At 38.4% G+C, this 14358-nt stretch overlaps 1 protein-coding gene across 5 annotated transcripts in view; it reads left to right on the forward strand.

Annotated features, from left to right (window-relative positions):
• The window catches only part of Cc2d2a (coiled-coil and C2 domain containing 2A), a 77945-nt gene extending 67556 nt beyond the window's left edge, over nt 1-10389 (forward strand). For all 5 annotated transcript variants that reach the window (XM_034508681.2, XM_034508684.2, XM_034508685.2 and 2 more), the window contains 7 exons: nt 1413-1502; nt 3074-3187; nt 4603-4737; nt 5464-5586; nt 6916-6974; nt 8758-8935; nt 10079-10389. In XM_034508681.2, coding sequence (XP_034364572.1) covers nt 1413-1502; nt 3074-3187; nt 4603-4737; nt 5464-5586; nt 6916-6974; nt 8758-8935; nt 10079-10267 — 888 coding nt within the window. In that variant the 3' untranslated portion in view covers nt 10268-10389. The remainder of the gene's footprint in view (nt 1-1412; nt 1503-3073; nt 3188-4602; nt 4738-5463; nt 5587-6915; nt 6975-8757; nt 8936-10078) is intronic.
• The last annotated feature ends 3969 nt before the right edge of the window (nt 10390-14358 follow it).

Genomic DNA, 14358 nt, shown 5'->3' on the forward strand with positions numbered 1-14358 from the left:
AGTGCACTAGGGTGAGAACCTGAAGTAGTGTTTGATCTCAGCTTGTCTGGTAACTCATGACAACCAAACCTGGGTACTGATGAGCCACAAGGCTGAGGGGAAAAGCAAAGAAATCACGGAGATACGGCAGACAAGCAATTCCAAAATATCACCCAAAAGGCTATCTAACCCAGTTGCTAATAGTGTCCTCCTCTGAACCCTCTAGAATTGGACTCCACAGTTCACATAGATCTCAGCACTGCTGTCTTCCAAGCTCCTGGTAGGATGGCCCATTAAGCTCTGCTTACAGTATTCAAGCACTTTTCTAGTTCAGAGTCTCAAAGTCTTCCACATCTGTCCAAAATACCCACATAGGCAGATCCGTAATACAATAGCCCAAATTCTAATGCTAACCTCTGACTTAGTCACTTTTATGTTGCTAAGATAAAACATGACAAAGACAACTTTTGTAAGAGTTTTGGGCTTTTGGTTTCAGAAGGTTAGAGTCCATGGTGATAGAGTGTTGGCCTGCTGGAGGAACAGCTGAAAGCTCATATCCTGACTGGAACTGATAAGGAAAGGGGGCGGGAACAGAGACAGAGACAGAGACAGAGAGAGAGAGACAGAGACAGAGACAGAGACAGAAACAGAGAGACAGAGAGAAACAAAGAGAGACACAGAGAGAGAGGGACAGAGACAGACACAGAAAGACAGAGAGAGCACGCACCCTAGGAATGGCACAGGTATTTTGAAATCTCAAACCTGCTCCACTAATATGGCTCTAATCCTTTGCATACAGGGACCAAGCGCTCAAATATATAAGCCTGTGAAAGCCATTCTTACTGAAACCACACATGGGTTCCAAAAATCAAACTCAGGCCATTAAGTTCAATCAGCAAGTGTGCTTACCTGCTGAGCCATCTCACTGGACCCCAAATATCCAAATCCTTAAAACGAAATTCACAGAAGTATAAACATGGAAAGCCAATACCATACAATTATCCCCCTTAGAGATGAATAAACCTGTGAATTATACTACAATGACCACACTTGACTCCAATATTCTGTCCCCTCCTAAAACGAGCCAGTGTCCCATGGAGGGATGGCTGCTTTCAGGACTGGACTAAGAGAAGTACAGTACAAGATGATGTTATAAAGCCTTGTGTGCCAAAACCCAAGGAAATACAAATGAGAACAGAAGTGGGGGAGATAAGGACGTTTTAAAGGGACAGAGCCAGACTCATTGTAAGATAATACAAATAACTTTCTGCATGGCTTTAGGAGGAAATGAAGATATGAATGTATTTAGTAAGCACCTTATGAACATCAATTTCATGCTTTACACATATATGAACTTCTTCTGAGACATTAGGTGGAGATGCAGCTTTCTGTTTTCCTGGAAATTATTTGTAAAGTTAATTTTCTTTATGCAGGAGCTGGTAGCTCGGTACGTGTCCTTGATCCCTTTCTTGCCTGATAGTGTTTCGTTTGCTGGAGTCTGTGACCTGTGGAGCACATCCGATGTGAGTCTTCCTTCCTTGCAGCTTTCCTGCCTTAACTGCACATTAGCTAAGTGGCTTGCATAATCTTCCACTGCCTCACTCATGAGTTATTATAAAACCTACTTGGCCATCTGTTAGCAGGATGAGCTAAATTCTTGAAATAGTTTTCTTCCTGGTTCAATTCTGTCAACCTTCAGAAGTTAAAGAAAACAGGGCTGGGGATCTAACTCAGTAGTAAACACTTGCCTAGCAGATGCAAGGATATACTATACATTGATCCTTAGCAACCTCTGCCCCCCCCCAAAAGTATTTTGAAGAATTATTCACACAGAGACTAAAAACAACATTTCACCTATCTTAATTCTGAACTGTCTTAATATTATATTAATAATACCACAACTTTGTTTAGAAATGGTCTAAACTCATGCTACATAAGAAATTGCATATTTCTCAATCTGTGGGCTTCCCAGGGTACACCATGTCAAATATATTCAGTATGTATTTATTACTCACTCCCACATACATTGGACTAACTCATGGGTCACAGGTGACATACAGCAGAGCAAACCTATAGCACCCCAAGTGTTTAGTATGATTCTGGATTTCAGATTGTCTGATGTCTTCATAAAATTTATCATACACATTTTCTTTGATGGAATGTCCTTAATCGAAAAAAAAATATGTAGGTCTACTTTAACTTTTTTGCTCCCAGTTGCATTTTGGCAACGTAAGTCTAGACATTTTTAGATGTACAGATTTTAGAGCCAAGAGGGATCTCTTTCTCTAGAGGATACATGAAAATATACAAAGACAAGAATAACAAAAGAGCAAAGCTGGACTGGGTGCCCACCTCAGAGATGTTACTACCTCATCTTATCCACCTTGTCATCTTTGAGGCTGGATAAGGAAAGAACAACCCTCAAAACACTGCCCTGGGATAAATCAATCACTGTAATGAACTTAGAAAACGCTTAGCCCTCAGATACACATTAAAGTGAGAACATAAAAAGCTACTGTCTTTATCCACTCCAATCATATCAATTCTAGATATTCACATCAGCAGCATCAATGTTAAGGAAAACACGATGTGCACTAAGAATCAGCAGAGTAACAAAATCAGAAGTTTGAAAAATGTTTGATACTTTTAAGGCGCTAATCTCAACTAACACATTACATTTTGCTTGAGACTCTAATCTGATGGGACATGCTTGCCTTTAATCCCAGTAGTGGGGAGAAAGGGACTGAGTAAGATGATTGCCGGCCTGGGCTACATAGCAAGTGTCGGACCACTCTGAGTCACAAGGCAAATAAATCCTGCATGGTCAATCCACAATGAAAAAAGTCGATATAATGGTTTTTTTGTTGTTTTGATTGTTTTTGTTTTTCTTTCCTTTTTTTGTTTTTAAGATTTATTTCATGTATGTGAGTACACTGTGTCTTCAGACACACCAGAAGAGGGCATCAGATCCCACTGCAGATGGTAGTGAGCCACCATGTGGTTGCTGGGAATTGAACTCAGGACCTTTGGAAGAGCAGTCAGTGTTCTTAACCACTAAGCCATCTCTCCAGACCTGTGTTTTTCTTTCTTACAGCAATTCCTTGATCTCCTGGCCGGGGATGAAGAAGAGCATGCAGTACTGCTATGCAATTACTTTCTGTTCCTGGGTAAGAAGGCATGGCTGGTGATGGGCAATGCGATTCCTGAGGTACGGCCACTTAGGGTGCTATTAACAAGAGTGTGGTTATCTATCTAGATGCTTTTCATGGGCACGGTTCATTTTCATGACAGTCCTTTGAATTACTATGGAAGTGGCAGAGACACAACAGGCAGACAGAACCATGATGGATACTACAGGGAGTGGTGGAATCCATTAACAGCATACTCAGGGCCATATATTTCAGACTATTTTGGTAATCTTGAACATTTTACAACCGACAGTCTCTATTTAGTGGTCCTTTTAATGTGCATTCTACTTCATCCATGTTCCCTGCAGTCTCGGTCCCTCTCTTCATTGACCCTATTCTTTCACTGTTGTGAATTTGGGAGGAAGTAGGGAACGCACCAGTTAAACACGTTAGAAGGAATGTTGGCAGCTTGGTTCTGCTGTTTTGTCAACATGTTATTAGTGTAAAGACTTGGTGACTCTAAGCGTATTCCCTACCCCACTGCAAATACTAAGAGTTGGGGCACAATGAGTGATTCTGGGCCCAAGGTCAAGTGTTCACCTGGATGTAGCAGCTCTTCTAAAATGGTGTCTTAAAAAAGTCACGATGCTCTGGCATCCTTGGGGTTCATATCCCTTGAGTTACCACCTAGTACAAGGACAAGACAAGGCAAGCAAGGCATGGGCCTATGTTCTAACTTCTGTGACCCTCAGGAAATTATGTCACAACTCCAAGTTTATGTTTGAACACCAGGTGAAACCATGCAGCAGTGATAAATGAATGCTCATTGGGAAAAAAAAAAATCTCCAATTATATGACTATTCCAAGTAGGAAATGAAAGTCCTTCATCTCAACAGTTTGGCTCCAAAGCTATGTTTATGTACCTATGTGTATCAAAGGTAAATGACTTTATTAGGAACTGAGACAGTATTTTGGCATAAGCAGCCTTCTGAATACTCAAATGGCAACTTCAGTGGCCCTGGAGAGAGTCCCACTAACAAGAGTTCTTCAGCAAGTCTTCATATATACTGACTGGGTAACGCAATACTAGCTTTGATAACTGCAGTGTACTAGTCAAATGCAAGAGTCTTAAAACGTATTTCTGTTTTTAAATCCATTAGCCACCAAATTTAGAAAGCAGAGGTTTCTAAATGGAGTTGTTCTGGGGGGCTGGAGAGGCAGATCTGCAGTTAAGAATACTTACTGCTCTCACAGAGGACCCAAATTCAGTTCTCAGCACCCATATTGTAGAACTCACAGCCTATAAATTGTGCTCCAGGGGATCAGTCGCCCTCCTGTAACTCCTCAGGCAGATGTACACCCCCACGCCTGCGTGCACGTAAAACACACACACACACACACACACACCATAATTGTTTTTAAAAGAATTCTACAAACTACTATGAACTTATTTTATAATTAATTGGAAAATATTTTAATAGCTATTTATTTTCAGGGTCCAACTGCCTATGTGCTAACTTGGGAGAAAAATTATTATTTAATATGGAATCCCTGCAGTGGACATTGTTATGGACAATTTGATACATTCTGCCCTTTGAAAAGTGTGGGCTGTTTAATTGGTCCTGATAATGTGAGTATTACCATTTCTTCTTAAATATGGTTGTTTTTTAAGTTGACCAATTTATTTAAATATTTTACATAGGTAAAGACTGTATAAATATGAGTATTTAAGTTAATTTATATAAATATAAATAAGTTGGCAAAATTGGTAGAGTACCCACTTTAACTAGTCCTAAATTAAACTTGGTTTAGTTACCTGACCTTCAGAAGAGTACAGAAAGAAATTTAAAAAACAAAACAAAACAAAACAAAACAAAACAAAAAAATCCTAACTAAAGTATTCAGACTCCAAGGATTCGATTTCTATCCTGGCTCTGTCTTGTCCGAAACAGAGCTTACAATGCCCAGTTCCTTCTGTCAAAGCAAATTTCTCACCAGAGAAGATTGGGTTTCACGTTTTAAAAAGTACATTTCTCTCTCTCTCTCTCTCTCTCTCTCTCTCTCTCTCTCTCTCTCTCTCTCCCTCCTCTCTCTCTCCTCTCTCTCTCCTCTCTCTCTCTCTCTCCCTCCTTCCCTCCCTCCCTCTCCCCTGCCTCTGTGTGTATGTGTGAAAAAACAATTAAGAACAACTGATGATATATCACTGATTGTAAAATTCATAGAAACTTAAACTTTAATAAAGAACTGTAGCCTGTGTGAATCTTTGCCCGATTCACTCCTCTCCCTGTTATCACACATAGACACACATCTGTGTACATATCTGCTAACATACATCCTAATATACTTTCTTTTTTAGATTTGGTTTAATATTCAACACCATGATTCACCACTAAGGATAAATTTTGATGTCACAAAGCCCAAACAATGGAAATCTTTTTTTTCACGAAGCCTTCCATATCCTGGCCTGTCCAGTGTTCAGGTATAATTCTTCTATTGATACCAAAATGTGGAAAAAGAGATATGAAACCTTGACACAAAGTAACTACATATTTGTTGGCCCTCAATTCTACTCCTGGTTATTTAGTTTAATAAATTTGCACATAAGATTTAAAACAGTTTTCTAATGAGACAAATTTACATGAAGAAGCATACATTCACAAATATGAAAAACTGGTATATACATTTAGACATATTTGGAAATTTTAATATAGGAAGTATATGACTTAAACAGAATCAGAAAATACAGCTAAGCTTTTATAGTGTTAAGTCATTAAATTAATTTCTTAACTGCTAAGGATGAAATCAAACTATAGGTCCAACCCACTCATAAGACTAACTTCAGAGTCTGACAAGTAGATTTCAATTTGTAAGCATGGGTATTATTTATTAAACATGTTTGGATGAGGACACACATACACAGAGTTTGTAATATAAAATAGCCTTTTACCATGGCACAAAGCTTTCAAACCAGTTTTACACTGCCCACAAGAAATTCTCACCTGTGACAATGTGATATATAGGAGTTTTCACAGTAATTCAATCAGAGATACCATAAGAACTGAAACAATAGGGGCCAAATTATACATGACATAATACTTTGCAGTAGTCAAGTGATTGCCTTAATGAATCTTAGCACTGTGAAAGTGCTATTAGCCCTAATACAATGTAAAAGGAGAAAAAGAAAGTTGCATGTACATAAAATAAATCTCAAATTTAGAAAGTATGCAAAACATGTGGACTCCCTAGGAATACAGTTCTGTAGTAAAACTCTGAAACACAATTCGTTTAGGTCCCGTTATCTTCACTAATTACAGTGTAAACAATGCAGGGTTTGTTGATGGCCATATACTAATGTCATTGCTTGTGAAGGCCTTGGCAACAGTGAGTCCTCAACATTAGTTGAATCAAAGATGATCTGAATACAACTTCAGCTCAGTCACTTGTGTAGCAAAAGTTAAGGGGAATGCAATTGAGAAGGAATAACAGAGCACTGTAATTTGTGACACTTCCTTTAACCTTGGTTCTACATTCCTTGGCATCTCTTAGACTGTATTTTCTTAATTATCCTCAAATTTCAGTACTTAAATGGGGGGGGGGGGACAGAAATAATAATTCATAGGTTAATAGTATTTGCTCCTCTTGCAGAGGACTTAGGTTCAGTTCCAGAACCCACATGGCAGCTTACAGCCATCCATAACTACAGCACTAAGAGCTTTTTCTGATCTCTGTGGAATTTAAAATAAATTTAACAGTGGAAGAAATGCCTATTCAAATTAAATGTAGGTGCTTACTCAACTTTCTTTTATAGCCTGAAGAGCTAATTTATCAACACACAGACAAAGCAGCTGCTGCTGAACTACAAGACAGGTAACAAAATACCCATAAATCCACAGGCGACTCATCAATAGAAGCACAGTAACAAACTTTAGACTCTCAGATTGCATCAATATGATCAGGGTAGTTAAGATTTTATGTCTGCAGCTAGGAAGTACAGATGTGATGCCTAAATCCTATGGTTCAAATGAAGTGTCAGCATAAACACGTTGTATGACACACTGGGGTAAACATTAGTCCAAAGACTAACTCAGGTTAAAGCTTAACATCCTGTAATTATGAATCTCGTTGCACACATAATAATCCTCAGCTTAAGTATGCCTCTCATGTCCAATTAGTGGTTTGTAGGACTTCATGGGTTTGTGAAGCTAACCCATAGAGAAGGCTGGCTACAGCCTGTGAGGCTTTGTAGTTCCACTAATGCTGTACAGCTGACCTTACTCTCCGTTTCACAAATATGGGAACTGAGGTTCAGTGTGATCCACCTGTTGGGCAGAGTGTTTAAAGTGGGCTTCCGACACCAGATAGACCAATCCGGTTTCAACGTCTGTGCTTTATTCCCACTGAATCACAGTGTGTGAAGAACAGTTTGTAAATGACACAAGATTAAAGACATATTGAGACATTATTGCTAGGGACAACAATTTACTCCCAGTTTCTCCATCAAGCCTTTGTGTGGGATCTCCATCTAGAGCATGGTTCTCAGCCTTCCTACTGCTGCGACCCTTTAACACAGCTCCTCATGTTGAGGTGACCCCAACCATAAATCATTTTCATTGCTGTTTCATAACTGTAATTTTGCTGTTATGAATCATAATGTAAATATTTCCTGGTGGTCTTAGGTGACCTGTCAAAGGGTCATTCAATCCCCAAAGGGGTCACAACTTACAGGTTGAGAACTGCTGCTCTGGAGAAACCAATCTACTACAATCCTGAGTCTTTACCTAATGGCTCCAGCATACTATTCATGGACTCATCGAGTCCTTCATTTTTAACGGATGTGACCATGATTTCTTACTCAGTCCACCCTAAAACCCAACAATTGTGCATTAAGTGCTAAGAAAGTGAAGCTATGGCTTCTGAACAATGGGAAGCTGAGAGGATCTCAACCTGTGCTTAAGATGAGTAAGAGGCTTTAGAGTCAGTAGTGTTTAACTTGATGGCCACTGTCCTTGCTGTGCTCAAGTCATTTATCCTATTGCAAACTGTCTCATCTGTAAAATTACAACACCCCCCTACAATAAAGCGTTATTATTGGGTATCATTAAAAATGTATAAAAGACAGTAATGGCTTAGCAAATGGTAGACTTCCTTCATTCTTTGTTTATCCTTCATAGCCTATAAACTTGATGCAATGAAAACTGGCATTTTAAAAAACAACTATTATAAACAACTAAGTTACAAAAATTGGTATAAGGCATTAAAAGCTTTATAGATATGTAAGACTCCCAACATAATAAAAACCTTATGCCTGGGACTAATTTACCTGCTTATTACATTACCAATGAACAGAAAAACAAAATGTTTTAGAAAATGTCTTACAGGATGTATTCAACTTAGCTTGCCCTGTTGTCATAAGCATCGCGTTCCTGTTTATCCTGCCTATGCTGACTTCTTGTTGCAATGCATACAGTTTTCGAGAGCAGGGATTACCCAGAAGTAGCTGCTAATCTGCCTAGACCACCACCAGCAAACAATGCATTCAGGCACTCACAGGATTTGCATACAAATTCTACATTTTCAACATGGAAAATGTTAAATAACAAAATAAATAAATAAATAAATAAATAAATAAATAAAAGATTTTTTTAAACAGGATTGAAAAATTACTAAAAGAAAAAATCATGGACTGGAGGCCACGACACTTGACACGATGGAACAGGTACTGTACCTCCACCTTGCGTCACTTCTTGCCTCTGTTGGAAAGAAGTCAAGGAGAAGACATAGAAGATGACCACAGGGCAGAGCTGCTCAAGCAACTGGGAGACTACAGGGTAAGCACACGTGTGGCAAAATGACCAGTGGTTTTTTCATCCTCCAACTGGAAGCTACCCAGAAATAATTTAGGGGAATCCAACTACCTACACAGACTTATGAAGCACGTATGTTAGGTAAGGTACCATACACTAAAAAAGAAATGTCATGAAGCATTTTAAAACTCAATAAAACCCTATGGAAAACAACACTTTCTATGAAATGTATCCTAATAAATAAAGAACACCTGGCTAAAGTACTAAACTATATACAAAAGTAAAAATGAACACATTTGGTTAAGTTTTGAGGGTATGATTTTTTTGTTGTTGTTTTTTTCAAGACAGTACTTCTCTGTGTAGCTCTGGCTATCCTTGAACTAACAGAGATCCTCCTACCTGTATCTCCTGAGTGCTGGCATTAAAGACATGGGCCACCACCACCTGGCTTAAGGGTATGATTTTATGATTGACTTTTCATTAAAAATTCTCACTAATAAACCATGTATGCTGTCTACTACCTGTTGGTTCATCCTATATGTCACACACTACAGGTAATAAAAAAGAAAATTCATAATTAGTGCAGTAACAATAAATAACATGAAAGCCAAAATGGATGAATCACTGAGTAAAATGTAGTTAACTAATCATCAAAATGTGTTCAGTTGTCACAGTAAACTTGAGCAGTGTTCCAGTTCTCTGTGGGCTGTCCCATATTGACCTCCTCCATGTGGTGACATCTTCAGGCAGGCTTCATTCATAAAAACAAATGCTAGAACAAGTCCAAGAAAATATTTGCCCAAACTGCCCAAAGCAAGTCAACGCATCTGTGTCACTATCCATAGCAAGTATCCAGAGACTCACTATGACTACATGTCCAGACCTGTGAACTCATTTTTTGTGTCTGGAGTGGAATGCACTGGTTAGCTCTCTCTGGTCTGTGCAAGTATGTGGGCCATGTCCATACTAAGGGCAAAGACAGATGGGAACAATGAATATTAATAGTAACTAAAGCAAAAATAATAAATCTTCATTTTTGTTAACATAGTAAACAGAAATAACCTCATGATCCTAAAGTCTTAATATTAAGAGTATGTAACTTACATAAGAAAAAATTATTTTTATTCAAACTTTATTCATGAGTACAATTATGTTCTTTCTCCTCAGTTCTCTGGATTTCCTCTTCACATGCCTTATTCTGAAGTGAAGCCTTTGATCGAAGCTGTGTACAGCACTGGAGTACATAACATTGACCTTCCTAACGTTGAGTTTGCTTTAGCTGTATATATCCACCCTTATCCCAAAAATGTTTTGTCTGTTTGGATCTATGTTGCTTCTCTTGTACGTAACAGGTAGTTTTTCAATGTGCTTTTTCTATCCCCTAAGGAGTATTGGTATATACATTTTGAATTATAATGGAATCAAGAGAAAATATTATTTTGAAGTTTTCAAATAAAATTATCATTATCTGTATAAAACTGTTTTAGTCTGTCTCCTCGTGACACTACCATACTGTTTACGAGCACTAGCCTCCAGACTTCTGCACTTGCTTGTCTGAAGTATCCTTCACTTCCTGCTGTCCAGCAGAATGACAACTCCAAGACCTAGTACGTTAACTCTTTACAACTTGTCTAGAGGAACAAAGAACAACTCTGCAGCATCAAATTTTGTAAATGCTGGGTGATCTCATAAAATTACTGGTACTTTACAAAAAACAATGCAAACACACACAAGCACAGCCTTGAAAACAATACAGTGCTAGGGTGAGCAAAACCCGTATTTATATGTCAAAAGAGATTGAAAAAGGAAAACAACTAAGGCATGGCGGTGACTGAAATCCACGTCATACCTTATACCCTTACCCCTTGTAACTCAAACCGAGTCTCTCATCCCTAGTATGAAGTATTTGAAGATAAAAGTTTTGAAGGGGTAATTAGGTCATGAAGGCAGAGCTTCTATGAGGTATTTACCACACGACCTTTTGCTAATTATTAGAACCACCATGAACCCTCACTTAGGTGCATGGAACACTCCCACTCTACTCCTCCCTGCACATGTGAACACACACACAGTAGGGTGGGGAGAAACTCTTTTCTATCTTTAGGCAAGATCTTCAAGGGGTCTTCCCCTATCATATCTGATCTGTATCCCTTTGGAAGGGGTCAAAAGCCCTTTCTTCTCTCCTATTAACCTCAGGCCTGCTTCATTTCTCATGTTCTGGGTTGCTGCAGAGAAGAGTTTGGAGGTGCTGTGAGCTCCCTGCTGTGAAAAGAAACAAGCTGCTTAGAAGGCAGAGAAAGACAGATCATAGAGGCTTCTTAAGTGCCTCCTACAATCAGATAAAGGAGATAGATGAGGCTTAATTGTCTTTAAGGGTAGAAGGGAGATGTAGTGGTAATTGTTTAAGTGTTTTTAAGTATAAGTGGAATAAAAAATTCCAGGCCTTTGATCTCAAATGTAGGAAACAAAGGCACCGAGATAAAGAGGAAACCCTATCTCAACAAATAATGAGATATTAACTCATTAACATATTCCATAGAAGGGAGAATGATTGAGAAAAATGCATTAAAGAAAATCTGAAAGGGTCTATGCCAGAGCAGGCAGCTGGGTTCTTTGAACATACATTATTATACAGGAATTCTGGGATTGTTTAGCCTGGTATGACAAATTAATAGCCCGGAAATAGGCTTATATAGTAAGTAGAAGGGAACTGTAGTTATAAACAAGGAAAGGATGTTAATTCAAGTTATATAAAGAAGAAGAGGATATATATACCCAGATATTAATTTCCATAGAAGGGAAAATTTAAGTATGCACAGATGAATAAATTTAGGCCTTGATCTCACTATTAAAAAGTAATCGTGTAAGAACAAAGCAAGGAAGGAGCTCTGTCTCAACAGGTATTTGTTTAGATTGCTTTAATTGCTTTGAATCAATTATCAAAATGCATGTTAAGTTTGGTAGTTATATTAAGAATCCTCAGGGAGAGAGGTCAAAATAGAGCAGGTCTGGGGCTGCTAATTTAAATCAATCTATACCTTTGATAATTTCAGGCTACTGGACCAAGGAAGGACATGCTATTTTGGGGAAGAGGGTCTGTATTTGTGTTAATAGGAAAGAAGAAAGGGCTTTGGACGCCTTCCAATGATGTGAATCATATGTGATATGCGAAGACTACCCTGAAGATCTTGCCTACAGGCAAAAAAGAAGAATTTGAGATCAAATAGGACAGGTAACATGATTTACTGATTCCTCCACATGGTAACAGCCCTCTAAGTGGCTCAGACATAAGAATGTCTCTAGTCAAAACTTCAACTAAAATTAGATAATAAATCTTATTGGTTATGGAATCCTTAATACTCATCATGCCATCTTTCACATGGCACAAATGAAGATCTATTACAATTAGATATTGGTCAAATTAACTCATAAAAGAATAATTGTCTTTTACCTGCTCAAACAAGGAGCAAAAATTCATCCTTATCTGTGCATATCGTACAATCCATACAAATGTCTTAATAGTACTAAAAATTTTTAAGATTCATATATTGCAGAATATACAGTTCTAGCAAGATTCATCCTCAGGGATGCTGAAATGACCTGCTGTTCCAGCTCCCTGCCTCCTGATGCTATTTCCAGAGACTTGCTTCCAGAACACCTTCAGGAATAGCTGCTAATTCCCGGCTGGACTCACTCAGTTCATCCAGCCTTTCAGACAGCTCCAGTCAAAACTTCAGTCAAGCCCTGAGCCTTCTAAGCATACAGAGACTAGATAACACATGTTAAAGTTAGCTTTCTTAAGTCTAACCAATTTTTCTAATTTTCTTAACCCTCTCCACCCCTTTAAAAAAAATTGTTGCTCCAATTCAGCAGGAAGAAGTTGTGGAGAATTGCCACTGCTGGGAAAGGAAGAAGATGCAGGTTTGAGAGCTGTAGAAGACAGAGTACCAATCATTAAGAGCCAAAAAAGAGTAGCCCCACCCCCCACCCCATTGGGTTTAGGGTAACAAAAAATGGAATATAGATTTTAGTAGGTAGTAACTCAGGCGTATCAGAGGGGCAGCGTTAGCAATGTGGAATTTTGGGAGTGGCCTAGCCACTGAGCTGATTAAATAGAAGGTTGCATCTGTGTCTTTCATTTGAGAATACAGAGCACTGGGGCAGGTGAGTGAGGAACTAGAGCAACTCACTCCGATGCCAGGGAGATTAGAGCTGATTAACGAACTACAGCCTTGCATTTAATAACACTTATCAGGTAGTGTGATGTAACTTACACAACTATTACATTTTATTCTCAGAAGAAAATCAATCACAAAATCTCAAGTAAATTAAAACCAAGTATATAGTGTCATGTTAAACTATCCCCTTATATTAAGAATGAAAAAACAAGAAACTGTATACATAAAAAACTTCCATTATTTACAATTTTAGGAAGCCAGTTGTTCAAAATTATTAAAGATAATATCCAAGATGACAGAAAACATCCCCGTATAAGCTACACTGTTTCCCGATTACCTAAGGGATAGGCTTTCATCTTATCTTGGTGACCCAAGGCCATTGTTAATTGTGTAATTTCAAGTTGATAATGGGAAAGTGAAACAGACATTTACATGAGACTCACTCCTGAGGGATTTTCAGTTTTCTCAAAGTGGTAAATGTTATCAACTTTACAAAAAAAGCTTTATTACACACTATGAGAGATAAAAAACACAGTAACTACAGCAGACCTTACAAAACTGCGAGACTTCTGACTTGACTATAGAATCCATTTCTTTTCACATTCTCACAGAGAATGAGATACTGTTTCTCTTCCTGTACATACTTACTGGAGGAAGCTAATTTTAGTGTCCACAAAGACTTGATGACTTCATCACAGGGTAATAAACTCAAATTCTTTTTTTTTTTTTTTTCGAGACAGGGTTTCTGTGTAGCCTTGGCTGTCCTGGAACTCAGAAATCTGCCTGCCTCTGCCTCCCAAGTGTTGGGATAAACTCAAATTCTTAAGATTACCTGCTTTTACATGTGCTCAGCCCTATGCCAAATTTTTAGGGTTCTATTTTGTTTTCAAATGACAACAGTAATTCATTCTTCAAACTGAAAACGCTTGACAGCAGGGTAATACTTCAAAGAGAATGTCAGTAGATACACCAGTGTTTAATTCATGTCAGGTAAACTGTAAAATGTTCCAGAATTCCTCCATGTTCCCATTAGATAGTTCTCAATTCATCTTCAAACACACTCAAACAGTCATCCGTCAGTCTGAACTGAAACCTGCTCCTTGCAGTTGTGTCTTCCCAACTCTGTTCCTTTCCAAACAGCCAGAAAATACAGCCACAAAAGAAGCTGACTCAGGACTACTTCCTCCTCCCACAGCTTTGTTTGTACTTAAGAGGAAGGAAAAGGAAGGGGGGGGGGTGCCCTATTTTCTCCTCATGACAAATAATTAT

The sequence above is a fragment of the Arvicanthis niloticus genome, chromosome 7, assembly GCF_011762505.2.
Source record: "Arvicanthis niloticus isolate mArvNil1 chromosome 7, mArvNil1.pat.X, whole genome shotgun sequence".
NCBI lineage: Eukaryota > Metazoa > Chordata > Mammalia > Rodentia > Muridae > Arvicanthis > Arvicanthis niloticus.